We start from the raw sequence: 27,660 nt of genomic DNA on the forward strand, positions 1-27,660 counted from the left end.
TAGTAATACAATTTTGTCTATATATGTGTGTGTGTGTGTGTGTGTGTGTGTGTGTGCGCGCGTGTTGACACTGTGTAAATTCTATTAATGTCAGACATTTTTCAGAATTGGTTTAAAGTTCTAAATGTACTAGTGATAAGAGCCAGATCAAATAAAAAACCAGCCTATAACCACACAGTAGGAATGTTTTTACGCGATAATAAAAACTCTTCCTCTTCTGATTGCACGCACATCTACGAGTTTATAAAGCTTTAGGCCTACTAACACCAACTTGACCTGCGCAACCTTATAGATTAATTTGATTAGAATATAAACTGAATATAAATATTAAGGACATTAGACAAATATGTGCGTCACCATTTTTATTCGTTACATTTATTTGAGTTATTTTATCCCTGAATTTTCGAAACACACATATTAACTGTATTAATTTTGTATTATATGATCATTAAGTTAGGTTAGGGTCATGTTTACATTATTTCTGATAGACAGTATCACATAAAAAGCATGCATGTACAAATAAATTATAATTAATTAATTAAAAAAGCATTAGGTGCATCTCAAATCTCACACCCCTGTCCAATAGCACCCTTAACCTCAACCTAAAGTACTAACCCTAAAATTTAGAAAATCTAATACTCAGAACATATTAACCCTAATTGTCAGAAACATATTCAAAATACTCATGAATGACTACACAGTCAGAAATAATTAATAAGATACTAACCCTAATACTCAGAAACTACTTCTGCTAAAAACCAGAAACTACTAACCCTAATATTCAAAAACTATTAGTCAGTGGTATGAACCAAATACTCAGGACCTACTAACCAGAATACTCATAAACTTCTCATCCTAACAATCAGAACTGATTAAGAAGCTGCTAACCCTAATACTCAAAACCTACAAACCCTCAGAAACAACTAATGCTAATACTAAGACTCAACTCAAAAACTTGTAACCATATTACTCAGAACCAGTTAAGAAGCTACTAACCCTAGTACTCGAATAAACACAAATACTCAGAAACTACATTTGCTAATATTCAAAAACTACTAAACCGTAATATTTAAAAACTAATTCAAGACACTCAAAAAAAACTAGTCAGTGGTACTAACCCAAATACCCCAAACCTACTAACCCTAATATTCACGAAAGTTTTGCACTAGCACTCAAAGACTTCTAACCAACAACGAATGCTTGGAATCTAATAGTCTGAACATGCTCATGAACTCGAACACTTGTAAACTACTAACTTTAAAGCTTCTAATACTTTTCATCCATTAATCTCCACACAATCCATTACTACAATTAAAGACATGTTTTTAGTAATGTCTGTGAATGTATTCAAAATCAAACACTGAATCTTCAGCATTCAGGTCTTGTATTCAGATTTGCGTACTTGGACTTGGGATTTGCATCAGCAGTCATGTTTGTTCTGTGTGTTATCTGCTACAAGTCCCTCCCCTTCCATTATGCGCCACATGATGGGACACTTCATTTGTTCAGCAAACAAATTTTATCATATGAATCTTTTTTATTGTACTGGATTTCTCAGGGTAAACAACCTATCTTTATGTATGGTAAATATAAATAAACAGTATATTTCTAATATAGTTATGTCCAGTGATCAACTAAAATAGTACACACATGCAATTTGAGACATATATTACACACCTCATGTGTATCCTGATCTCAAACCTAGTTGGCTCAAGAAGCCATATTTATTCTCCTGTCTTGCCACATACACTACTGTTCAAAAAATTTGGGCTCATGGGAACATTTTCTTGTTTTCCAAAGAAAAACCCACTTTTATCTATTTCAAAAACCTAAAATGACTCCGATGATTTTTAAAAGAAACATCTAGACTGTCACAAAGAGGCCTATTATCAGCAACCATCAGTCCTCTGTTTCAATCTCATATTATGTTTGCTAGTTAATCATTTTATAAGGTTTTATAAATGATTAGAAAGCACTTTTGCACTTGTGCTAGCACAACTGAAAACTTTTCTACTGATCAATAGAGCAATAAAAGTGGCCTTCTTTAGGTTAGTGTACTGTCTGGAGCATTAGGAGCTGTGGGTTTGTTTACGGGCTGAAAATGGCTAAAAAGAAAAAACTTTCTCTCTTTTCATCGATAGAACTTATCTTACCATGCTGTGAACTACTAATCAGAACTGAAGGAGGATTGGGAGGCCCCGGTGCACAACTGGAAAATAAGGAAATTTCCAAGTGATCCCAAACTTTTGAGTGGTAGTGTATAAAACACACTGCATTCGTTTATAGCATTCTTTATGCAGTAGGTGTGTTTGTTTGTGTGTGTGTGTGTGTGTGTTGTAAGGCGGTGGATTTTATGACGTTTTTATACTTGAACAACCAGGTATGTTTGCGCAGAAACATTAACAAACAACATAGTATAAAACTCACCAGCCAGCTGTCCTCCAGTGAGGGGAACCACTTTGTATGGTGACCTTAAAAAAAAGAACAAGGGGAAACACAAGCTGGTTACAAAGCAGCTGGTGTCACGCCAAAAGGCGCCCTCTTTTCTGTGAGCGCTCTTCCTATCCGCAGTATGACTGCCCTGATTGGCTTCTGTCTCAGCCTTAGGTAGTGATTAGTGTTGATTGCATCTACTGTTGCTGCCAGGCTCAGGGACACCCTTGTGATGATTCATGACTGTTACATGTAGATGAGCCCCTTCCTCATTCCTTTATGTGGATGACTGATAATATCTATTGTGTAAACATGGTCGTTTTAAATATGACCTTCAGCTAAGATAAAGATCTTAACAAGCAGGAGTTGTTTATATGCACAGGATGATCTAAAGACATGCATTTGGTGAATTATGAGTAATTGTGGTGTGTGTGTGTGTGTGTGTGTGTGTGTGTGTGTGTGTGTGTGTGTTTGTGTGTTTGTGTGTTTGGGGGGGATGTTGGAGGATGATAGCTGTATCTATGACCTGACACAAGCATTCTAGATTCGGTAAGTTGTGCTACATTAAAACTTCCTCAAACTCATTCAGCTGCTGGAAAATTCCCCAGCTTTGCCCTTGCCTTCATCTGTTGTTAAATAACATATTAAGTTAATATTCAAAACTGTATAACTAGACTGTTTAATCCATCATATTTTCTGGGTATGTCCTCAGTTATTAACCATGGCTGCAGGTTTCTAACCAAACAACCAAAAGCCCATAACAAGCAAAGCCTCAGTTTTGTTTTTCTCTTTTAAAGAGATGAACAGGGAAGAGATAATTTATTCATACTGGCTCTTTAAATATTTACTATAAACACAGTGAATGAAATGTTAGCAAACGCTAAGCAGGATAACTGCATGCTAACTTTGCTAATGTTTGAGAGCTAGCTGATTAACATAAACCAAAACACAAACATCTAGCTAGCTGATGTTTGCTAGCATTCTTGTGTTATTGAGGAAGACAACATTTAATATAAATCCATTGTGTTAAGTATACTGCCATTATACTTATATAAATGTAAACACTAAGCACAATGTCTCTCTGTACAAATACAAAACTGTATGGACTTTTTAGATTTTGAAGAATTATTATGCCCAAAAAGATCCACCTTAGACTCATCAGATACATAACAGTTTAAGGGTGATTTAGTTGAGCTTAGATGTTTTTTTATTCTTATTATTTATTTATTTTTTTATTCACCAGCCCAGACATGTAAAGATTAAAAGAGATTATCACATGTAGAGAGTGACCATTTCTTGCCAGATTTTCCTACAGCTCCTTTAATGTTGTAGGGTTTTTTCTGCTAAGCTTTCATCTTGTGCTTTCATCCATTTTGGAGAGATGTCCCATTCTCAGTAATGTCACTGTGGTGTCCCATTTTCTCCATTTCTTAATGGAGGCCTTTACGGCGTTCCATTTTATGCCTCACCTAATCGATATCTTTGAGCAAGTGAAATATCAGGCATGCATTTGTAAGCTCTTTGCCTTCAACAGTCAGAGGAATCCAAGAACATGTGAAGAAAATCCAAGAGAAACAGCTAATCGGAATCATTCAGTATCGACAGATGTATGATAATGACTTATGAACATGAGTTCAGATATGCTTGGTTACTTCTGAGCACAGTCACATGCCTCATTATAGAAGGGTATGGTAAGGTATTTTTAAATATCCTTTACAACAATAAGTCATTCAGTAGAGTTTCAGAAAAAATGTCTGCTACTTGAACACATTCACCCCTATGGAATATCTGAAATATTTCTCTTCAAGTCAACAGAAGTATGCTCTCTCTCACTCATCCTTTAGGTGCGTCCCAAATCGCCTACTTCTCCACTATTCAACACCATTATGTGGTATTATTAGTGAGAGTAGTATGTTTCACTGAAAATTCCAACCAGACAAAGTCTATATAAGTACTCAGATGATGCACTTATTGAACTGAATAAAATGTTGTACACTTCATGTACTCTGAGTTCACAGCTTTGCTTATGTATAGGAAGAGGGGCAGGGCCAACAAGTGCTAGACACTAGTGTACATAGTGAGTCATTTGAGAGGCTACTGATTGATGATGTCAAAACTTTCAGAAAAGAAACCCTGTAAAAATAATACATGATAAGGGTTATGTTAAACACATGTTTTCTTAGATCGAGTATCAAAAACTAAAACAAAAATCAATTGCATCTCAATAATGGATTCATCCATATGTTCCTCTCAAATACACCCATTCTGTAGACTCTTCTCTTTTATTTTATACCTTCTCTCCTCTAGCCTGATGATCCATATAGTTAGTCTGTGAGAGATACAGCTAGATATTATTGTGTTGAATTAATTGAACAGTTCTATAATGTTACTTTTGCCTGAGAAGGAATGTAATTGATGGTGTAGTGACAGAGCGCAAATATTCGTAAGCCAGTCTTTTGCTTACAAAGCGATGAACAAATATTATTTCTGTAACGTCAGCCTCTGACAGATTAAAGCCGGTTTTATGCTGTGTAACTCCAGTGTGCTTTTACGTTATTACTTGTCAAACTGTACAAGATGATCCCAGAAAGAATTCTGTGTGGCACAGCGTTCATCATGTCAGATTAAACAAGCTTGGAGGACCTGGGATTTGTACTCACAACCTTCTGATCAGTAATCCAACACCTTAACCACTAAGCTACCACATCCCCATGACTGTTTAACTGGAAAGCTACAGTTAAAAATATTTTCATGGTGTCATATTAGTAAATAAACTCTATGTCCAGAGCCTTTGTGTTCTAATGAGCTAGCTACACACATGGAAGCTGTAACTGTCGTGTCATGATCTGTGACCTTGATGAGACATGCGAGACATGATCTCTGTTGCCACAATTCAACAAACAGCTTTTCTATTAAATTCAATATCTTTTATTTCGCGTTTCACCGTTGCCCCTGTGTAATCATATATGATAATACACAGTCTAAAACCACTGAACTGATCTCACAAACAAAAATGATCCTTTACCATGTATGATTGTGCCTGTGACTGATCTGAATATCCTACAGTGTAAACCTGGCTTTGTAAGTCTTTTGACTTTTTGACTCAAAATGTCTTTTCCATTTGAAATACACTTCCTGGATTAAGTGTAGGAATGCAGGATAAAGAGCGAGAGGGGTCAGGGGGTGATTACCTCTCCGAGTTGCTCGGCATGGTGGGGTCGATGGAGACCATAGCTCCAGTAGAGTCCAGGAGCGAAATGGATGTATTCCTGTCAAAAGCAGATGCGCATGCTAAATATGGGAACACTTCAACTAAAGAGGACAGACAAGCACACACAAATTCTCTCTCTCTCTCTCAACCTCGCTCTCTCTCTCTCTCACACACACACACACACACACACAGACACATACATACACACGCGTTACCTGGGCAACCCCATGGCTGTGCAAAAGAGCTCCTTGATATCACAGGGACTACAGAACCGGCTGAAAACCACCTATTAGAGGCACAAAGAGTAAGGTCAGTTTCATTCAGCAAATCAATCCAATTTTCAACATCTAAAACCACTTCCCCCTAAGCCATGGCATCAATAGAAAAAAAAGCCAATAAGAGTAAGAAAGCTTTAAATTATGGCATGTGAACTATGTCCATGTACATCACCACTTTAATAAAACCTACTTGAAAGGATCTGAAGCTTATACAACACAGCCTTGAAGCTGAAATCAGCTTTTAGACATCAGATTCAAATCATAATAAACACGCACACAAAAGTGGGTTGCACTCGACTGTAACTGAAATTCTACTTAATATCTCCTTCCTTCATGTCAATTAAAGTCTTTGTATGGGTAACAGTGACCTTCGACCGCACTGAGGTTTCTAACACACCAGAAAGAGTCCAAGAGTTGAGTCAGGTAAGTTAACTGAAGCATGCTTGTTTACCTGACTGACACACCTGACGTAGATTATAAAGACAGAATGAAAAGGAAAAATATATCTGCACCACGCTTTATATGTTTAGTAGATGATTTCATCTAAAACAAGCTGAAGACACAATTATACAAGATTAAAGTGAAGTGAGATTCAACTGTAGCATAATCAAAGAAATAAACATCGATATTTAGGTGTCTTATACATGGGTTATAGTTTTCATCCATAAATAAGCACTTGGAGCGGTCATAAGAATATAACAAACCTATAGACATTTCATTTTATGTACACAGGTAAATAAGCATCATATGCCATCATGCTTATTTACCTGTGTTCATACAATAACACTATATCATTAGTGTACGTCGTCACACTTATGACCACATGACATGACTGCAATCTGGATGTATTTCCTGATTTCTAGGCAATGCTAGATGAGACATATTGTTCTTAACCTTCAGCCACCATCAGTTATTGACAAATGATTTTTTATGGAATGAAGATAATGGTGGTAAGGGGTAGCTAAATGGTTAGGACCTTGGTCTACTACTCATCAGCTGCTCAGTTGTATAAATGAGATGTATGTAAGTCACTCTGGATAAGGGCATCTGCCAAGTGTAAATGATATGTACTTTACTTACAGATGCATAGAAGCACTATGAAAAACTCACTCTTCTACACTGTAACCCTGCTTAACCCAAGGTACATAAAGTAGCTAGCTAATGCATTCAAAGTCAACTCATTAACACTATATTTAGAACAAAGGCTAGTGACCAAGTGCATTGCGTGTGTGTGCTTTTCATTGCCGCTGTTAAAGGCAATGCACTCCACTGTGCACCTGAATGTTTAATGCCGAACAGGTTATTCATTTTGAATAGCAATATCAGTAGAACAAGGAGACTTAATTATCGCCACACATACATTACAGCACAGTGGAATTCTTTTCTTCACATATCCCAGCTTTGGAGGTTGGGCTCAGAGAACAGGTGCAGCTATGGTACAGCACCACTGGAGCAGGGAGGGTTAGGGGCCTTGCACAAGGACCCAATTGTGACTTACATCCCAGAGCCTTAACCTGAGACATTGCATTCCATTAATGTAATTTTTGGTTATTTTCATTAGTATTGATGAGGAACAAACTTGCTATCATTAGTATCAGCTCAGCCAATAAACTGTAGAATACACTAGGAATGCTTAATAGCTGCATGCTTTTAAATTCATTTTAAAACCGTATTTGTCTCACCTAGCCTGTTCTATCGCGTTACGTGTGTGTGTGTGTGTGTGTGTAAGCTGTCTCAAACAAGCGGTCCGAAGGTTGCCATGGACTTTAACAAGAAACATGGCAAGCACATCTCACACACACACACAGGGAGCAAACAATGGAATAGATTCATAACATTTTGCTAAAAAAGTATTCATTTTCCCTATTTGTGAAGACTTTTCTAACAACCTGTACATCACAAATATAATAAAATGCATTGAAATATGCTAAACATATAAAAATACATTTTCATACTGACACAGACTCAGATCTTCCAGGGTTAAAATGACAGAGTCATTGACTTTTGGTTCGAATCACAGCTAAGGATCCCTCATGTCTAGATGTCCCAGAGGACACGGCTGGCCATCTGTCATAATTGATTTCCGCTGAGAGAGACAGATCTCAGTGTCTGTATAATCAAACCCTGTTAGTTTGTAGCAAGCTTAAGCATTTTCGGTGCTCAAGACTCAAAACAGGATTAAAAAGTATAGCTTGGTGCTATATATATATATATATTTAGAATAATTTAACTCACAGTGACTCTTGCTAGGCAGCAAAGACAGTTTAACATGACAATAATATTCAAATATTACCATTGCATGGGCATCTTTAGGAAATGGCTTTCTCAGTACAAAACATAATGTTCATTTACAACAGGGGGTGGGGTAGATGAGGGTCTGTTCAGCCCCAGTCAAATAGTATAGAGTAAATTATGTTGAAATAAAGAAAATTACATTTAAAACATATTAAAACAAACAAAATATAATTTTACCAGCCTACATTTGAACAATTTCTTAAAAGACAACAAAAATTCTCATTTTTTCGATATACAGTGAACAGATTTAAAAAAAAATGAAAGAAACACCCACATCACTTTCTTGAATGCTTGGAATTTAACGTCAATCTAAACAGCATATAATATAATATCTGTATTATCTGTGTGACACATAACACATGTCTTATATGATAATCTGACACACTTTTAAATCTAGTGTGTGAATAATGTACTTGTCAAGCGCCTCCATCCAACACGTGCACATCTTTCCTGCTGAATTCCAAACGCGACATCGGAATCGATCTCTTCTCTTCTGATTTACACACAAACACTCGAGTGCTTTCAACCGATGAGCTATCCAGTCATTTTTATACGCAACCCTGAGACCCAATCAGACCGGAGCGTGTGCTTCTGATGGCGCAGACAGGCACGACAAAGCTACAAAAGCAGGTGCCAAACACAAGTAGCACTGCGACTGACTAAGAGAGAGAGAGTAAGACAGGGAGACAAGCGCTGAGAGCGAGTGAATGACAGACAGACAGGTAGGCAGGGAGAAGAAAAAAAGAGCCAGGTTTACATAAGAAACTTAATCAATACAAAAGATCAATAAGAATATTAAACCTTGAAGGAATTACAGGCATGTGCTTTATTTCTTTCCTCTTCTCGCTCTCCTGCTGCCTCTCTTTCAATACTTTGAACACGGACAGAGTATTCTGTGAGCTTAATGAAACTTGTCAGGAATGTACCCAGAGTGAGCCGAATGAAATAATGCGAGTAGTTTAAACGTCATATAAATTAGATTATAATCAAATTTCTTCCAAATGGAATCCGGACGCTCGTCAAGAGCTGGAAAACTTTAACCAAATGCAGATAATGACACTCTTTTGTGATTTATATCTTCAATAAACATCAGTTGAAAAAATTAGATTTTTATTTGATTCTCCCATATAATATGAACGAGCTACTAAAAAAGGGATTATATGTGTTACTGTCCTGTCCAGGGCAAGAAAAATACCACATTATGATACTGATGGCCTTTCTCCTATAAAATTATAGGGCAAAAGCCACACAAACAAACACACAGAAAAGACAGAAAGAGAGGAAAAAAAACGTAGTTGCTATTTCAAAAATGAAGGAAAAAAGATTTGTGAACACAACCAATAAATTTTTTTGTTATAAGTAACAATGAATTGGTACACACACAATGTAAAATTGATCATATTATCAGTAAACTTAACTGCAATCTCTACTGTTCTGAGAGAGAGAGAGAAGCAAAATGAGGATCTGCCTTGACCTTGTATTTCTTCTAACTGCTGTATGCTCTTCTTTGTTATTGTTGTTGCTTTATTAGTAAGAAAAGTACAGTTTACTTTTTACAGTTTACAGTTTAGTTTTATTCTGTAATTTTTTACTTATTTTCTTGTTTCAATTGTTCTGTAAGTGTTGACAACTTTGTCCTTAATTATGTACATCATTTGCATCCATCGTCATTTATTTTCTCTTTGTATTTCATTTTATTTCTACATTTTTGCATTACCCTTCCTTTGCACTTGGCAATACAAATGTATAATTAGTTGTCATGCTATTAAAGCACCTGAGAGAGATAGGGAGAGAGGGAGAGAGAAAGAGAGAGAGAGAGAGAGAGAGAGAGAGAGAGAGAAAGAGAGAGAGAGTGTTTGTGCGAATGTCAGGACTGAGAGCTCTTGACGCAGCAGGTGTTTTGGACAGAACCAACTGCAGTGATTGACAGTTGACAGCACGAAGCACAGCTCCAGCTCCTACCTACAGTTCAACAATCACACAAACCAAACAGACCAAGTACATGATCAAGATCCTCATATGGAAATCAGCTCATGTGAAATCTCAAAATACTCTCAGATTGCAGACATCTCAAACAAACCTTAAAGGAGAACTCCAGCATTTTGTAACCTAAACTCTGTTTACTCTTTACTCTGTGATTACTGCAATACATTTCCCTGTACAGGAGAACCAGACAGAGAACCTGAAACTTGATTATAATTGAAGTCTGAGGGCAGTTATGTATTCTATTAATAAATATCCATGACTATAGATGAGAAATTTAGAACTGCAATACAAATATTATATTCTAATGATATAGCTCTTAGGATGTAATGAAGCTAAACATTAAAAGGTAATTCAGTAATATATATATATATATATATATTTACATTTTCCCAAAACTACAAACTACAGACTGTTCGTTGACAAAATCAACAACTGCCCCTCGACCTATAGTATAAGCAAGTTTTGTGTACAAAGAGGTTCTAATCAGTGCAGGTGTATAAAATAATTATATGTGATAATCATACACATGCTACAAATGGGGTAGAAAGAGGTTTTGGCTAAAATCTGGAGTATTCCCTTAATATCCCACCCACAACTTCACCCCTATGAAAGTGATAAATCTCTTAAATGAAGAGAGAGACGTTTTGATAAATCGATATGTCCAGTTTCCTGGACATTCAAACTGTTTTTTTCCTGAATATACTCCTCTGCAGTTTTCCAGTCTGTCTTGCTTCTAATCTCCTCTAGAGGAACGATTACTAGTGAATTTTCCTGAGTGAAGAGCCCTTGAGATGTAAAACTACATTTGGTTTGCTAGCAGCAATATCTGTGTCATCACTTGGCACTCATTTATATACGATGTAGAGGTGGGTCAGTGTGAGAGAGTGTGCACCTGTGTACGAGTGTGTAACATTTCTGAGTCCTATTGTCTTTCAATCAGCCGAGGACATTAATATGCTGATTGCGTCGCCCTATTTGGAGCAAACGCCGAGTTGCAGCTGGAGTCCCATTTACATACAGATGTGCATGAGAGACATATCGGAAAGAAACACATGAATTAATGGAATATTCTGAAAACCTAATGTTTATCTAACTTACTTAACTGTAATGAATGACTGATAACACAAAGATCGTATAAATCATCTTAAAGGACATAAGTGCTGGATGATTTTATTGAGACCTATAAAGAGAACACACTTTCTAAGTTTATACAAATAACTATCATTACACCACAACACTCCTGGTTACGATGTACACAGGGATGGGTACAGAAAGCAGATTTTTTTAAATGTTTTATTTAGTATTGTTGGAAGGAGTCTCCAATATCAGCGCATAATAAGAGTCAGAGGTAAAGCTGCAGTTAAATTTTCAACCATGGGAAAGACTAAATACAACATGAAAGCGACATATTAGCAGTAACTTTCTCTCATTAAGGTCAAGAGAGACTAGAAAAGGCTGTTTATAGATGTTAATATAAGTGATATCAGGAACTAGCTTGGTTCTGTGAATGGATAAGCAGTATGTGTCATTCAAAATACACTTTATGATGGATTTAATCACCTCATAGTTGATTATTTTCCTACAACATTATGGCCCATAGTTTTTATTCCTTACATCCCAGGTCAACATGGGAAAGTTTAGAGCAGGAAAAAATACGCAGAGCAGGACCAGGGTTGGGATAGTTGATTCAGTGAATGTTAACCAAGCAAGTGATAAGACATATTTTAGACAAAGTATTAGCTTTGGATTTTGTTAATTCATTGAAATTTGACCATAAGGTTTTGATATCCGCTGTATTCATTTTCTTAGCAAATCTAACATAATTTAAAACGGCCATGGACATTTTGTTACAACAAATACACAGCACAGTTTTAAGTAATCACTATTATCTCTATCACATGAATTCTACATAAAAAAAATGCAGACGGTCAGCTGAATGCAGACTGAACAAAAGGACAATGGAAAATGCAAATCGCTGAGCTGTGTCTAATTTGACTCCTTATCATTTTCACGGAGAAACAAACATACAGTACACTGGCTAACTATGCCCAGAGGGGGAACCAAACCACTTGGGTTACATCCTATTTTTCTATTCTAAGGAATTCGGCTTTAAAACCATGAAGACTTTAATGAAGTAGAAATGATCTGATAAGGTAGCTTAAACATGTAACGAACATGTAAATGAAATGAACCACGCAATACTTTGGTATCAGCTTCCACCCCCAAGACTAGAAGAATGGTTGAGTCCAGAAGATTGCAGTCACTAAATGAGAAAGCATTACCTCATTTCCGTATATCTAAGTGGTTAAAACACGGAGTGTCCCTGTTTGCTTGTGTCAGATGACTGCGAGATGATATTAAATGGACACAACATCCACGAAGGGTCTTTCTCTCAGCTGCTTTTAGAGGCAAACTGGATACTTCAATCTCTTCTAGTGTATTTTAATCACTCACCCACCCCGAATAAACTGTAGGAGGAATGGTAGGTGGCAGAACTGATGACGAACTTTTTTTTTTCTTTTTTTTTTGGTTAATCCTACCCAATTCATTTACATAAATATGACTGCAAGTCAGCTGGAATCCAGAGCACACAATGATATAATTTTCAATGATTATAGACTCGTTTAGACTCATTATGGTCACAGTGCACAAAAGAAACGTTCTGCATGAAAGCAGTCATGGAAAAAATAAAAGCTACACAAGAAACTTTATAACGCTGTCCTGATCCTGATAATAACCCAATTCAACACCAAGAAAAGTGTTCATAAAGCCCTAATTGTCTATGAAGTCTAACCACCAGCCACAAACCAAAACTTTACGAGATGACTGGGGACTATTAAAGAGTGGAGATCAGTGAAGAATGACTCTGATTTACCGTAAGGACACACAATAGAATTAGCTTTTGTATATGACCTTATATAGACACAGCAAACCGTACACCAGGATATTTCCAACCTACTGTACATACACACTGTATATAGATACTGATGATAAATGTAAAATGTAAACAAATCTGATTACATATGGTATATCTATAGATCTAAACATTAAACTCTCATAACAGCTGATAATTAGTATTAATTTACATGATAATTAGATAACATGACAACTAATTAATATTAATTTACACTCACAGGGTTCATCTCCTGGTTTCTCAGCCATCAAGACCCAACAGACGGACGAACAGAATTTTTTTCTTTCTGACGTTGTACGTTAATATAAAGCAATGCTCAGTGCCTCGCAGTTGACCGGCTGCGTATTCCATACAACTCTACTTTGTTCGCTACACTAAAATATTTGCAAAGGCATACTTTCTAGTTCAAATATTTTCAGGTCATCAGTTTCTTTGTGTGTCTACTGCAGATGCGTCTGCAGTATAAAAGTAGGATATGACATTATAGCACACATGATCCATATGCTGTTACTGTTGTACATACAATGCACACATTTTTTGCACAATATATAATTACACTTAACACTTTATCTGCTGTAAATTCAACTTACACATACTGATATAGCCTTGTTTATTGATGTACATATTTATCTGCACTTGCTCATTTGCACAAGTTCCACTATTTGCACCTGTACTTTGCAATGACAATAAAATTCTATCTATCTATCTATCTATCTATCTATCTATCTATCTATCTATCTATCTATCTAATTTGAAAATGAATATGAAGCATGCAGTAATTTGGTATGAATCAAATATAAGCTGTGATGGTGTTTATCTCCTGGTTTTCACTGTAGCTATGATAACAGTAAACCTTGATCTTATTAACCTTTCCTTCTCTCTGAACCGGTATGTTGGTAAAATCTGTATCCATCAGGCTCGTTGACCTGCAGGTGACAGGCTGGATATTGTACACTGTAATATTTCACTGTGCTCACTATAGTTGAACATTTGCAAAGGCAAATATATATGCATGCTTACTAGTTTCCTTGTTCGTGACATGACAAGGCTTATCAACCATATAACAATGATGTGATTATGAACCGTGCACAGTCTGGTAAGTATTACATGTAGGCTGGTTTGCACTGGAGACAGGATGACAGCAAAATGTGAATTTGTACAGTAGATCCAGCATCATGTCATCCTTGTTTATTATCTGTCATAACTGATTACTTTCATCAATGCATAGTATAAAATTGTAGTCAGCTATGCACATACACACACATATACAAACATATATATATATATATATATATATAACACACATGGATGTATGATGACCTTTTTACATTTTAATTTTCCACTGGACACTAAACTTAATTTAATTCCTGCTTTTATAGCTACTAAACAAGTCTGATCTGATGAAAGCAACTTCTTTTGTGAATGCAGTGAATGCAAAGGACATGAGGATTTGTGCTGTAAAATAATCGGTGCCTTAAATTATTATTCATCCTGGTTACCTTCTGAATCCTGCCGTCCACGTCCAGATAGATGATCCTGTAAGCGGAGGACGCGGAGCCCATTTCTTTCTCTCCTTCTCTCTCTCCCTCTTTCTTTCTCTCTCTCTCTCTCACTCTCTGTCAGACCGAACTCCAGCCTGGAAAAAAAAGAAATGAGCAGCAGCAGTGTATCGCAAATACATCGAGCTCTCAACCCATCTCTCTGACACACACACACATACACACGCGCATACACAGCGCGCACACGCGCGCGCACGGGGAAACAATTACGCGAGGGTCACATCCTTGATATTCCCCACCCACGTGTAAACTGCGTGTGTCCTCATACCTGGGATGATGTACACTGTCGTTCTATACAGCAAAAATAAAGGCAAACCCATCCCATCACCTTACCGGCTAAAATGAAAATCACGCAAATTGCATGTGATCATAAACGGTTCACACTGGGATCTGGTTAATAAGATGGGATCACGTGTGGAAACACCCGTGAAGGTGCATTTCACCGCGTGAAAGTGCGCGCGTGACATCACGTGAACATCACATGTGAAAAGGAGAAATGACTCTCATCTATACGTGAAAACCTGGCATGTGGAAATAAATTAATTATGCAGAAATCACTGGTGAAAATAAAAGAGTATTTATAAAACATGCAACAACAAAAAAAGAATAAATAAAATAAAAATAGGAAAAAATAAAGAAATCTTTACTGGAATTACTTAAAAACCTTCAAACAAAATAAAATAATTGTATAAAATAATTTGCAAATCAACAAACAAACGAAAACTTGTACGGGCTGCAAAGAGAAACAAACAAACTTTTCACTTCTATTTTAGTGTAAAATCAAACTACAGGAGTCTAGAAACATGTGTATGTAAGGTGTAGAGAGTTGGAGTGGAGTTTAGTAGAATCATGTCATGTATTTGAGGGATCTTTTACTCCTACACACTTCATACATGTGCCATTTACCGTTTGCAAGAGGGACATATCCTCATGCTAGTACAAATAGTGTAGGGTCTTGTTGGTATAGCAACAAAAACACTACGAGTCCAAGTTTTATTTATATAATTTTCCTCTATTCAAACAGCCTAAGGAAATTCATTTCACCACCTGTGTGCTTGTGAGTGTCTTCATTGTATCTTGAGAGATAGTGGGTGTAGTCAAGTATGAAGGCAGCACAGTGCAGAGGTGAGTGAAGTGCCTTCAGGTAGGTGTGGGCCGGTCTGGTTTGGGCCGTGTAGGCAAGCATCAGGGTTTTAAATCAGGACGGAAACACAACAGGGTTAGTGTTAAGATGTTAAAAAGCCATTCTTGACTATTTACTGGAGTTGGACAGTGTGCAGAAAAAGTCCTGCCAAGAGCAAGATCACAGTACTCCAGTCTTGAGATGATAAAAGACTGCAGAAGCATGAGAGAGGCATCCGTGGGGAGACGTGGCCAGATCCTTCTGATGTTGTGGAGAAGAAATCTACATGACGAATTCAGGTTAGCAAAAGTATTCAAATCATATCTAGTTTCCATTTCTCACTTCATGTAAAAACAAGCTGTTATCTGAAACAACTTTATTTATTAACAACCAGAGCCATGTGATGGGATCTATAGGGTGTCTGCAAAATCATGAGGGTGAACACGTAGAGCAGTTTATTGTGAATAATTGTTCACAACAAGATGAAAGTATGCACTTTTATAGTTTCCTTATTGTTTCCAGACACCCGGGACAATATGAAGAGAAATGAACTGTGCTATACATTTGCTTCCTGGTGTGATGTAACCTGTCACCTCCAGGTGAGAACTCGAACACTTGACCTTTGGCTAGAGAGCAGATCAGAATGCTGCTCTTTTCAATCCTAAAAACAACTCTAATCTTAATTCGGTAATAAACTTAAAGTCTAAATACATTTCACAGAGTAAACTTGTTAATTTGTGTATCAGACAATACATGGAGTAGTATGACATCTAACCGTTTACTAATTACCAGTTTGAGTTAAACCTACCATATTGCTCACTCTGTACATGTACAGTTACTGACTACTGTCCTCTACTATGTACAATCAGTTAAAAGGTAGAAAGAACAATTATATTCAGTCCATCCAGGATTTCACAATTTTGCAGAAAATCAAGCAAACTCCACGATATTCAGAGTAGCTTGTGATTTTTCGATGTTTCTATTTTTCCTCAGATATTTCCACCAATTTGGACCAAGGCTCATCAATTGACATCACAAATTTTATTAGGAAGAATCCTGCACTTCATTTATTCAAGTAGGCACAAAAAAAGCTCTTGCAAACTCAAGGATTTTTGGCTGCAACGATCACATATTCAGGAGAGACGGTATATTATATGTTGCTTGAGTAATGCGTCATGTGAATTTGAGACCACAAACCTCTAACACATGAAGATTTTTAAAAAGTGAATAATTCAGTCTGCCACCAAACAAACAGGAGGCCATTTCTCCAGGGGTAGGGAAGGCCAAATCATACACAAACAAAACTAAACATGAACAACAACAACAAAAATTAGACTTTACAAAATCCTTCCTAAACACTAAAACCAGGAGAAATGTGAAAAGTACTTATCCTCATCAGGCAGTGGTGACGCCAACATAACTAACCAACATTCACTTCTTAAGCTCAAACACAAGAGATTCAGCTATCTTCCTTTCTTTTTCTCATTTATACTCCCCACCCAGGAAGTGCCCCACCCTTGTCAATCAACAGCCAAGCATTGTAGGAGTTCCCCCAATGGAGAGGGAGGACGTAATGCTTAGATTCATAACACCACTACCAATAAATAAATAATAAAAAAATTCAGGAGGCCAGTTTTTATTACAAGTACAGGAGAGGAACATAAGAGGGATAGAATCCGTATAAGGATGTGAACTGAATGAATGTACTAGAACTATGAATGAACTAACAGCAATGTTGTGGATCGGAAACTGACTGCGAGGATGGAGAAAGATGCACACACTTTGCATGGAAAAAATGTGCTAAGGTATATAAGCAGATGTGGGTAAGTTAAGCTTAGTGGTTAAGGTGTTGGACAACTGCTCAGAAGGTTGCTGGTTTGAATCCAAGCTGCCACTGCTGGACATTTTGAGCAAGGCCCTTAACCCAGAGTTGCTCAGTTGTATAAATCTAGATAAATTGTAAGCCTGCCAAATGCCAGAAATGTTTCATTGGAGCTTAGTGGCTAAATTGTTGGACTACTGAGTATAGGGTTGCGAGTTCAACTCACAGGTCCACCAAGCTGTCACTACTGGGCCCTTGAGCAAGGCCCTTAACTCTCAATTGCTCCATTTTATTTAAAAACAAATGGGATAAAATGTAAGTTGTTCTGAGTAAGGCTGTCTGCCAAATGCTAGAAATGTAAATATGAGCAAGGTCAGTGAATCTAATAAGGTGGAAATAATATAATCACTATCTGTTCATACCCATATCTACTTCATTTTAAATCAGTAAAGAATCAGACAAATATTGCAATTAAAACAGTTGATATTTCTCTTTATTAACAATGTGATTTGTTCACATTCATTTTTTTTTTTTTAGAATTTTCCTAATACAAAGTGACTTCCCAGCACAGTGCACAGCTACTGCAATGAGTTTCTAAAACAGTCTGAAAATGACAAACAAACCCATATAAAGCACAATAAAATAGAAAAAACAAGGCACAGTCATGTCGGAACACAGGCAAAGAATTCGATGCGATTTATTCACATAAAAATACATTCAACCATCTATAGTGTGACGTCCACTCACAGATGGGTCACAGGGCAGGTCTGACTGCATCATTCTCCATCGTGGCATTCAAGCCCAAGGGTCCAGATTAATGGCAAATTGTGTTTTAAGCTCTCTTGTGTTTGCCTACTGTGTACACTCACTCACTACTGAAAAACAACAGTGTATGTCTCTATTATATATTAAATAAAAAATAAAACCACGAGTGGCTTCCTTCATGACACCACAGTACAGAACACACTCATACACACACTCGCTGTGCATCCGAGCAAAACGATTTGACATTTGAATCTCCTAAAAAACAAAACCAAGCAATTGCAATATACACTGAATCTCAACGCACTCTGGACCACGGCATTTAAAACACAGCATTTAAATAACCAAATATAACTTTTGTATATAAATAACAAAGACTTTGGTTTGTAGAAAGGCAAAGGTGAATGAAGAACAATATATTAATAACACCCTCGTATATACATTTATCTGTACGGTTTCCACGTGTGAAGGTGATATTTAGTGGTACAGATGGAGAAACTGTTCCTACTCACAGCATCCACATACTGACGGCAGGCAAACGGAGAAAGACTTAAATGCAGGCAGAAAAAATAAAAAGGAAATAATGAATGGAAGTCTATTGAAACTGGTTAGCACCAAGTAGGCGCTTTCATCGATTATTAGCAACATGAGGAAGTACACAGTCCTAGTCTTGGTCATGCCATGTATGCTACATTTCTGAGTCTTCTCTGTCTAATACCTGGCCTGGACTTTGTGGATGCGCCTGATGCAGCATGTGAAGTCTGAAAAGACCAGAAATCCACCAGACTGGTTTGGTTTATAAAACTCATCAAGCCCAAATGTGCAAGCGTGCTCACTGTGTCTATTTTCTCCAGTTTTTCTTTGCTTTCGAATCTCCAGTTTAAGCTCATTAATCTTTTAGGCCCATTAGGTTTATCCCATGAATAGATTTATTAGCTGTGAAAATACACTATTAAAGGTGCAATTTGCAACTGTTAGTGCCTCTCGCTGCCTCCAAGAGGAACTGCAACTGTAATGAAAACATTTTTACAAGCCTTTGCCGTCACGAAGACCTCACACTCTCTACTGGAACAGCATTCGCCTCAAGAGTGAAAAGGGTTGAGCTTTGTTAAGCAATTTTCAGGGCCAGAAATAAATTAAATCAGCAGTCTAAGGTGAAGAAACTACCAAGATCCATCAAATATTGTGAGGGTTCCAGACCTAAAGCATGTCTGAAACTAAAAAATTACACACTGTACCTTTATATATCTGTATATTTCTGAAAAGCTACTGTATTCCATGAATAAATATTACAGCATCAAAATAAATACCTGTACCTCGTACCATTTAACTCGGCGGAACCTTACTACAAGGACACTTACACCAATAACAGACAGTGATGGCAGTGATGAATATTTCTACTATGCTCGATTTCTTCACTGATCTGATGTAGATCAAAATGTCTAAAGGACTTCATTGGTTTGAAGCAGTAGGTAGAGCAGGGTTTCAGCTCTCTATAAGAAGGCAGGATTGTAACAGGCTGCTACTCAGGGCTACAGCAACGGTAAAGAGTTCAAGGTTCAATTTTGTCCCATTACACTGTTAGAGTGGCACAAAGCACAGTGGAAAGAATCAAGTCAAAGGGCAGGTCTGGTTCTGAGGACAGATTCAAGCTGTGGTCCCGGTTGGGGAAGAGTAGGAGGCTCTCTCATCCAGAGTCTACTCAAGTTTAGTGCAAAGTGCTCAGTGCTCCTTCAGTCTGGAATAGAGAAAAATAAAACGCTGATTTAGGCGCTGGATTTAGATGTAGATATAGAGAAATGTGCTTTATGAACATGAACTCACTCGACAGATGCTCTCGGACGGTTCTTGACTGCCCTAAGCTCCTTCAACACCAGTCTGAGCAACAGCTGCAGGCAAACACAATAATAAACGTTATACAAACACGAGAGAGCACGAGTAACTGCACTCACGTCTGATCTAAACCATACTCACCAGTAGTGCAAGAAAGTCTGCCATCATGAGCATGTAGAAGACCTGATCCCAGCCGTGTGCAGAGAGCAGCCCGGCCAGCAGGGGGCCTACTGCAGCACCTATACCACAAAGAAAATCAAGAAGTCACACACTTATAGCTTATAGCACTGTAGCAAAACAAAAACCTCATAACATTTTATAACTGCCAGGCCTTTACAGTAATGAAACACACATACACCGGTAAGACAACATTTAACACTGGAAATGAGTGAAAACTGGCCTACGCAAGATACAATGAGACCTTCATTAAAGATGTTGATTAAATAAAGTTTACAAGAAGAAGCTTATAAGCATTTATAAATGTTTTTCAACGTACAAAGGGGGTCTGAAAAGTCAGGAAGCAAAGATTGTATAGCTATACATCATTGATTTTTGTATTTCTTATTGAAAACATTCATGCTACATGTCCAATTAAACGCTCTACACATTTTCTCAGTTGCTGCATTACGTTTTTTCAGATTTTGCTCAACATCTTCTCCATTGGATCCAGATTTTTCAAATCTGTATCAGATTTATACTTCAAGTGGCCAGTCTCACTTTTTTTAATCACTTTTCACTTTCATTTGATTTGATTTGTGTAGCACTTTTAACAAATAACACTATCATATCACTAACAATCACTAATACTATCACTATATTTTATAATTGCGCTGGTGATTAGTCTGGTTCCTCTCATGGTTTCTTCCTCATATCATCTCAGTGAGTTTTTCCTCACCACCATCAGAGCTCTGACTTGCTCATTAGGGATAAATTTAAATATAAAATGTATAATTTATATATTGAGTCTATCCATTTCTGTAAAAATGCTCTGTGACATTTTCTAAAGCACTATACAAATAAAACTGAATGGAACTGAATTAAAAATGACATGCTTGCTTGGAATGATGATAAACTTGTTTGAACTACATTTGTCTTCTGTTACTTATCATTTATTGATCTTGCATCTTTATTCTAATTCTAATTTATCTGACTGGTTTATTTCGAGTAGTTTTTAGAGAAAAGGGTGAATAAAACATGTCAAAAGAAATGTTTGTGTTCTGTCACTTAAGAGACACTTTGAGCTCAAATGTTTCCATAGAAAACATTTTCCAGATTGTTCATAAGGTGTAAATTATCATGAGATTTGAAAGAAAACACCCAAGAGCCTGGTTTCAGCAGCTGTTCTCTTGGTTTTAATGACCTTCAAAGTCAAGTACGGCTTTTACGGACTATATACTGACGTTTTACAGAAATCCAGATGGAGATTTATATCTCAAATGAGCAAACCAGAGGCAGTGGGAAAAGAAAAATTCCCTGAGACGCCATGAGGACGAAATCTTAAAGAGGAATCAGACTTAAAAGGGAAACCGGCCTCTTAAGAGGAACACTTAATACAGGTTTAAATATCACAGACAGAGATCCGATATACTTACCAACAGAACCTGTCCCATCAATAATGGCAGTAACTGTTGACAGAGCGCGGGCATTACCTTTTAGGCTCTTGTGGGTGCCCTGTAATTTTATTGAAAAGATAAAAGATCAGCAATATTGGGTAAGATTGGAGCCAAAAATATTTCTGCATGTATCAAAGGGATAAAGGCACGAGCATGCGAACACTCACCAGATCGGCAGACACAGCGGTCGTGATGAGGGCGTAAGGTCCGTTCACTAAGCCTCCACACACCAGCAGCATGCCTGTGAGACAACACGGTTCATCAGCTCATATAGGTTTAATACACGACACAATACACTGTATGAGTATTTACATTAAACACACACTCAATCATATGCCTCATATATGACTTTCAAGTAAATGCACTGAATATCAGGACACTGAGTGGAGGTGATTATTTATTATATTATTATTATAATATAATATAACCATATAATATAGCCTTCCATGCTGGAGACCCGGGTTCGAGACCCGCTTGGAGCGGTGTCGAGTAGGACCCGGGGGGTTACATTGGTGCTGTGACCCGGATGGGAGTGATGTTTAGGGGGATGAGAGTAATTGAGGCCAGCGGTAGGTGCTGTGCAGGTAAACCTCACTCCCTTGATCTCAAGAGGCGAACTAGGGGCTGCAGTCTTTAGCCTCCTTGATAGAGTGCCCACCTCCCATTCTGGTGACTAGGACACGGGGGGGTTACACTAACAGCCATCAAGTACTGTTTTCTTTAAAAGCTACTAAGCTTATAATGTTATTTGTTAGCACTTCACAGTTTACACAATTATGACTTTCACCTTGTAAATGTAATAAAAATAATGAAGTATAAAATAGTAATATAATCAATCAATCAATCAATACTAACAAAAGTAGTCAAGTTCTTTATATGTTCCAAAATAAATTTCTTTTCCAAATCCAATCTTCTGATATCCAACCCACTGTTTTTTTTGCTGGAGTTAACCCGATACTGATACTGCCTATTGAATCAGTTCCATCTTTTATGATTAGTGGTGGGAATCATGCTCATTATCAATATAAGTAATAATAACATTTTTGAATGTGACACCTGGTTAGAAAGTTAGAGCCAAAATATATGACATAATTATATACATATATAAAATAATAAACATAATATTTGAATTGTTGAATTAAGTTGATAAAAAAACACAAACGTTTCAGAAATTCTGGGTGAAATTTCTACACCTACGATGTGAACTATGAAACCTTTAGGGACACGAGAGTAACTGATAACAGAGATGTTACGTCACAGTCATGTTAGTGCTGCAGACAGTGGAGTAAAGTCTTACCGATCGTGGGTCCCAGGCCAAACTGTCTCATCATGGAAAAGCCATAAAGCTAGAAAACAGTCACAAATTAACTTTCATCAGTCACAGGAATTCCAACAATGTCTCCAGATAACAGCTTTACTCTCTATTGACCTGAAATGTGTTTAAGTATACAAAAAAATAATTAAAATGAAATAAAATATGTATAACTGTACCTTAAATAAATCAAACACATGGAAAACTCCAAGGCTTTATTTCTGTACTGTCACTATAAATGGTGAAGCAATTAATTTAGTTCAAACTTTTACTAGTTCATTAACATTGTTTGCTTAAAGTATGGCCACCTATCAGTGTTCAGGTATTAGACGCTTTGAATGATTTGAAATATTTATTTCTTGTTCCACACACTCACTATGGTTATGTTTTCCTACTCACTTCCTGTTCATTTTAAAAGGAACGCTTCAGCATCAATACGACACTTTGCAATGTCATTAAAACATATTTGATTCACTAATAGTTAAATGGTAGCAGGACAAAAGGTGAAGACAAATATTCGAGGAAGAAGATGGTTAAGAATAACATTCATTGTAATCGCTGCCTCCAAGCTACTCAGATGCAGTAGTTCAGAAACTTAAAACAAAAACGTGAGAACATTTCTGAAACTTATTTTGCCACGTAACGACAATAACGAGAAAGTATTATATATATCCTAAAAATGGATGCTTGCTGTTGAAATATTAACAGGGACGTTGGGTTAGAGATGGAATTATGAAGCCTAACAGCACATGGTTGAATAAAACCTGTCGTCACTGATATCGTGAATCTTTCTGTAAGGAGACGTATATATATATTTAAGCTTTAAGCTTGTTCTGAAATGGGATGAGATCTTTCTGGTTTCATGACAACAATTTCATCTAACTATGAAAGACAAAAGAGAGAGTGTGGTGAAGGAACAAATGTTTCACCATCCGTGATGATCAGAAATAAAGGTTTCCTTTAGGATCTTCAACAAACATTAAACATGGCTATAAAGTATAAATGGATAAAAAGTGCATCACATGTATCGTTATATATGATTCTTTAACCATTTCTACCGGTACACTGGCATTCTATTTAGCCAGCAGTATAAACGAGTTATTTTATCGCCGCGAGTCTGATATAAAATGAGTCAGGTCTCTGCTGGCTTTAAGTCTGAGGCGTTTGTTTTCTCTCTGTTGGATAACCGTACACAGAACTTTAGTTTCACATTTTCGAGGCTTAAATACAAGCATCTCAGAGAGCAGAAATGGGTTTCAAATCACCTTTTACTATGAATATATTGTGTGTGTGTGTGTGTGTTTGTGTGAGTGTGTGTGGGGGGTGGACAAACTAACTAGGCTAGGTGAAAACTACAATTTCTTAAAGCCCTGAGTGTCTACTTTCATACAAGTCATTAATCACTACTTTGGAGTCTGACATGACAAAGACATTCAATGCTGAACATGAACTCCACAAAATTAATTATGTTGGCCTCTGGTAAAAAGAGTTTTAAGGTAATTGTCTGCAAATTGCTGTGTCTTATAAAAAACGAATAAAACACTTCTGGACATGCTGTTGTAGGAAAGTAATCTTTGGAGCAGTTACAGTAACTCTTCTTTATGTCAGACTGCATTACACCATCCTGCTGCTGATTATTTTCTGATAAGCCCACAGCCTGTCATGTTGTATTCATTAATCATTGCAGTAGTATATGAGTTCGAAGATTAACTGACTGTCGAATAGGTCTAATATTAATTACATCATAATCATTAGGCTACTTACTTAAGCCTGAAGAGTGCTGTAAAATGACACGTCTACATTTTAACACAGTGTTACTCTAAAATGTTTGGGAATAAAATAAACTCGTGTAAAGAGCTCAAGTAAAAATATGAAGGTTTATATTTCATTCAAGAGCTGAATAGTTAAATCATAATAATATAATAAATCAGTGCTGATTTAATGTTTTTATTAATTAGATTTTATTTTCTATTACAAGGTTTTTGTTTCTTGTAAATGGTACATACTGTCGGAGCAGCCAGGAGCAGCATTACAGCACACGTAGTGGCTCTCTTTCCCATTTTATCTGAGACCACGCCTGCCAGGATTCCACCTACACACCCACACACACACATACACACACACGTCGTCAGAGGTAAGTGAGTGCCTGATCCCTAAAGGTGTTAAAGAAAGCAAAGGTAGCTCTCCATTACCGACGATTCCTCCAACGTCAAACAGGGTGGAGAGATCTCCCGCCTTCTTTGCATCAAGGTGAGCTGTGACGCACAGGAGAACAATGCAATCAGAAACTGCTGAGTGTTTCAGCATTCCATTAAAGAGCAGTCTAACAGGTTTGCGTAATAAAGAAAAAGATGTTTCACATTCCAGCTGCGTAAGAAGAACATCTTGACCCAACACACTCTCACCTGCTTTAGTGATATAGAGGGGCAGCCAGAACAGAAACGTGTAGCTGACCAGCTTCGCAAACAGCAGACACAGAGAGAATTCCACAACACCCTAAACACACACACACACACACAGGGTTGAATATTTGTATCACCTACAGTATTTTCACAAATATACGCTCACATAGAAAATATACACACTCAATCACAGTAATGGTGTAATGGGGTGGAGCTAACTTTGGAAACAATTTAAAATAATATAGCACAGATGGATGGATGGACGGCTGAACGGATAGATGGATGGATGGACTGTGTACATTCATATGGATGGATGGATAGGTTGTGCAATTTTACATAATATTGGGTGGATAGATTCTGGAATATTATATATTATTATATATAGTATATTAGATATGGTTAGATAGATAGGCAGACAGACAGACAGACAGACAGACAGACAGACAGATAGATAGATAGATAGATAGATAGATAGATAGATAGATAGATAGATAGATAGATAGATAGATAGATAGATAGATAGATAGATAGATAGATGCACTCTGTAATGTGGTATAATTATAGATGGTTAGATGTAATTTGTTCCTCTACTTGGTTGACAGATGAATAAAATTAATCTAATAGTTAAATGATGGATGGAATGAAAGAATTTTGTCTGGGAATGGAGGAATGAATAAAAGCAAGTATAAGAGATGTGTGTGATGTCACTGACCGGGATGCGTAAAGCTCCCATGAAACTAATGGCACCCGGCTCGGCCTCACTCTTCACCACGACCACCTGCTGCATGGGAACACACACTCCTGCACTGTCCTGACCCAACAACAGCTCTGTATCAGAGCTCTGACACACACACACACACACACACAGCATGTTATTGTGAGTTAAAAAATATTCTTCAGTTAAAACGGGCAACAGTGTAGGAGACTCACCTGTGTTTTGGCTCCTTGTTTATACTGAAGGTACAGCTCTGTATGGCCGTTAACTCCGTTCCAGCTTTTGTTCAACTTCTGCCAGAGACACGACACAGTTTAGAAAACGTGTAATAATGTGTGTGTTTTATTTTACATTTCTTTTCTTCTCCTGACCTCAGTGATCCTCAGTAACATTAGTATTACTAATCATGATGTCTAAACACTGCCAACACACACACGCACACACACACACACACACACACACAACAATATTGTATTCAGAAGAGATTATTCGGTGTGTACTTGCCTGGTTACTATTGACAGCATTTTGAGTCATAGCAGCTTTCAGGTCATTTGGGTCTAAAAAGACAAAACAGAGAATACAATAAGTAAGGTTACATATCCAACAGACAAACTAACAACCAAACAAAAACAACACCCACGCTCAATTAGGAACAGGAAGCAGATGATGCCCATGACGGCGATGATGATGCCAGGGACGATGAAGGACATCCCCCAGTTTGACGACACGTAGTATGCTGCGATCAGGGAACCCAGGATGTTCCCAACAGAGGTGTGAGAGTTCCACAGCCCCATGATCAGGCCTCGTCTGAGTGAATACAAAAAGCACAAAATCTCATGATTTTCAAAATTGTGTTTATTTATTTAACTACTTATTTATTTATTTGCTTATTTATGTGTCTAATAACTTCCTTATTTATTGATTTGCTTATAAATTAATTAATTAATTTATTTATTTATTATGTATACAACAGAAAAAAATATTCCACGTTATAAAAATTTATTTACAGAGATTGTAATCCGAATGATTTATGGAGATCATCATACTAAGGTATCCTTTCATTTATACATTCTCTAATTTTCCTCATACTGAAAAAATGACTAAAAAAATTTGTCCTCTATGATCACCTCATATTTATACCTCAAAGTGACCTTAAAATAAAAAATATGAACTACATTTTATTTTGTTCATGAAAATCTGTAGGCGGGTCAGCAGTTGTGAAACATGCCTTTTCAAAAATATATTTTTATTTATAATGATCTTTCTGAGAATATATTTACTTTGGTGAAAGGTTAGATTTATCTCTTATTGTCAATGTGAGAAAAATGCTTCATCAAAAAGGCACTTTTTTTAAACAAAATTTTATATTGTTTAAAATACATGATATAATGTATTTATATTT

The 27,660-nt window shown here is 36.9% G+C and overlaps 2 protein-coding genes across 4 annotated transcripts in view; both read right to left on the bottom strand.

Moving 5' to 3' along the window:
• Positions 1-15,202, bottom strand: part of pde9aa (phosphodiesterase 9aa) — a 33,106-nt gene extending 17,904 nt beyond the window's left edge. The window contains exons 1-5 of one of the 2 annotated variants that reach the window (XM_058392018.1): positions 14,945-15,202; positions 14,617-14,753; positions 5,860-5,930; positions 5,625-5,702; positions 2,428-2,471 (exon numbers count right to left, since the gene is read on the bottom strand). In XM_058392018.1, the coding sequence (XP_058248001.1) occupies positions 2,428-2,471; positions 5,625-5,702; positions 5,860-5,930; positions 14,617-14,679 (256 nt within the window). In that variant the 5' untranslated portion in view covers positions 14,680-14,753; positions 14,945-15,202. Of the gene's footprint in view, positions 1-2,427; positions 2,472-5,624; positions 5,703-5,859; positions 5,931-14,616; positions 14,921-14,944 lie in introns of those variants that run through there. The other variant, XM_058392017.1, reaches the window with a different exon arrangement.
• Positions 15,203-18,096: 2,894 nt separating this feature from the next.
• Positions 18,097-27,660, bottom strand: part of slc37a1 (solute carrier family 37 member 1) — a 22,537-nt gene continuing 12,973 nt past the window's right edge. For both annotated transcript variants that reach the window (XM_058392014.1, XM_058392016.1), the window contains exons 8-20: positions 26,899-27,065; positions 26,763-26,815; positions 26,474-26,551; positions 26,256-26,384; positions 25,547-25,637; positions 25,334-25,396; positions 25,148-25,233; positions 23,127-23,175; positions 21,997-22,070; positions 21,809-21,887; positions 20,358-20,455; positions 20,208-20,272; positions 18,097-20,121 (exon numbers count right to left, since the gene is read on the bottom strand). In XM_058392014.1, coding sequence (XP_058247997.1) covers positions 20,106-20,121; positions 20,208-20,272; positions 20,358-20,455; positions 21,809-21,887; positions 21,997-22,070; positions 23,127-23,175; positions 25,148-25,233; positions 25,334-25,396; positions 25,547-25,637; positions 26,256-26,384; positions 26,474-26,551; positions 26,763-26,815; positions 26,899-27,065 — 1,048 coding nt within the window. In that variant the 3' untranslated portion in view covers positions 18,097-20,105. The remainder of the gene's footprint in view (positions 20,122-20,207; positions 20,273-20,357; positions 20,456-21,808; positions 21,888-21,996; positions 22,071-23,126; positions 23,176-25,147; positions 25,234-25,333; positions 25,397-25,546; positions 25,638-26,255; positions 26,385-26,473; positions 26,552-26,762; positions 26,816-26,898; positions 27,066-27,660) is intronic.

This window comes from Hemibagrus wyckioides, linkage group LG06 (assembly GCF_019097595.1).
Source record: "Hemibagrus wyckioides isolate EC202008001 linkage group LG06, SWU_Hwy_1.0, whole genome shotgun sequence".
In the NCBI taxonomy this organism is placed as follows: Eukaryota; Metazoa; Chordata; class Actinopteri; order Siluriformes; family Bagridae; genus Hemibagrus; species Hemibagrus wyckioides.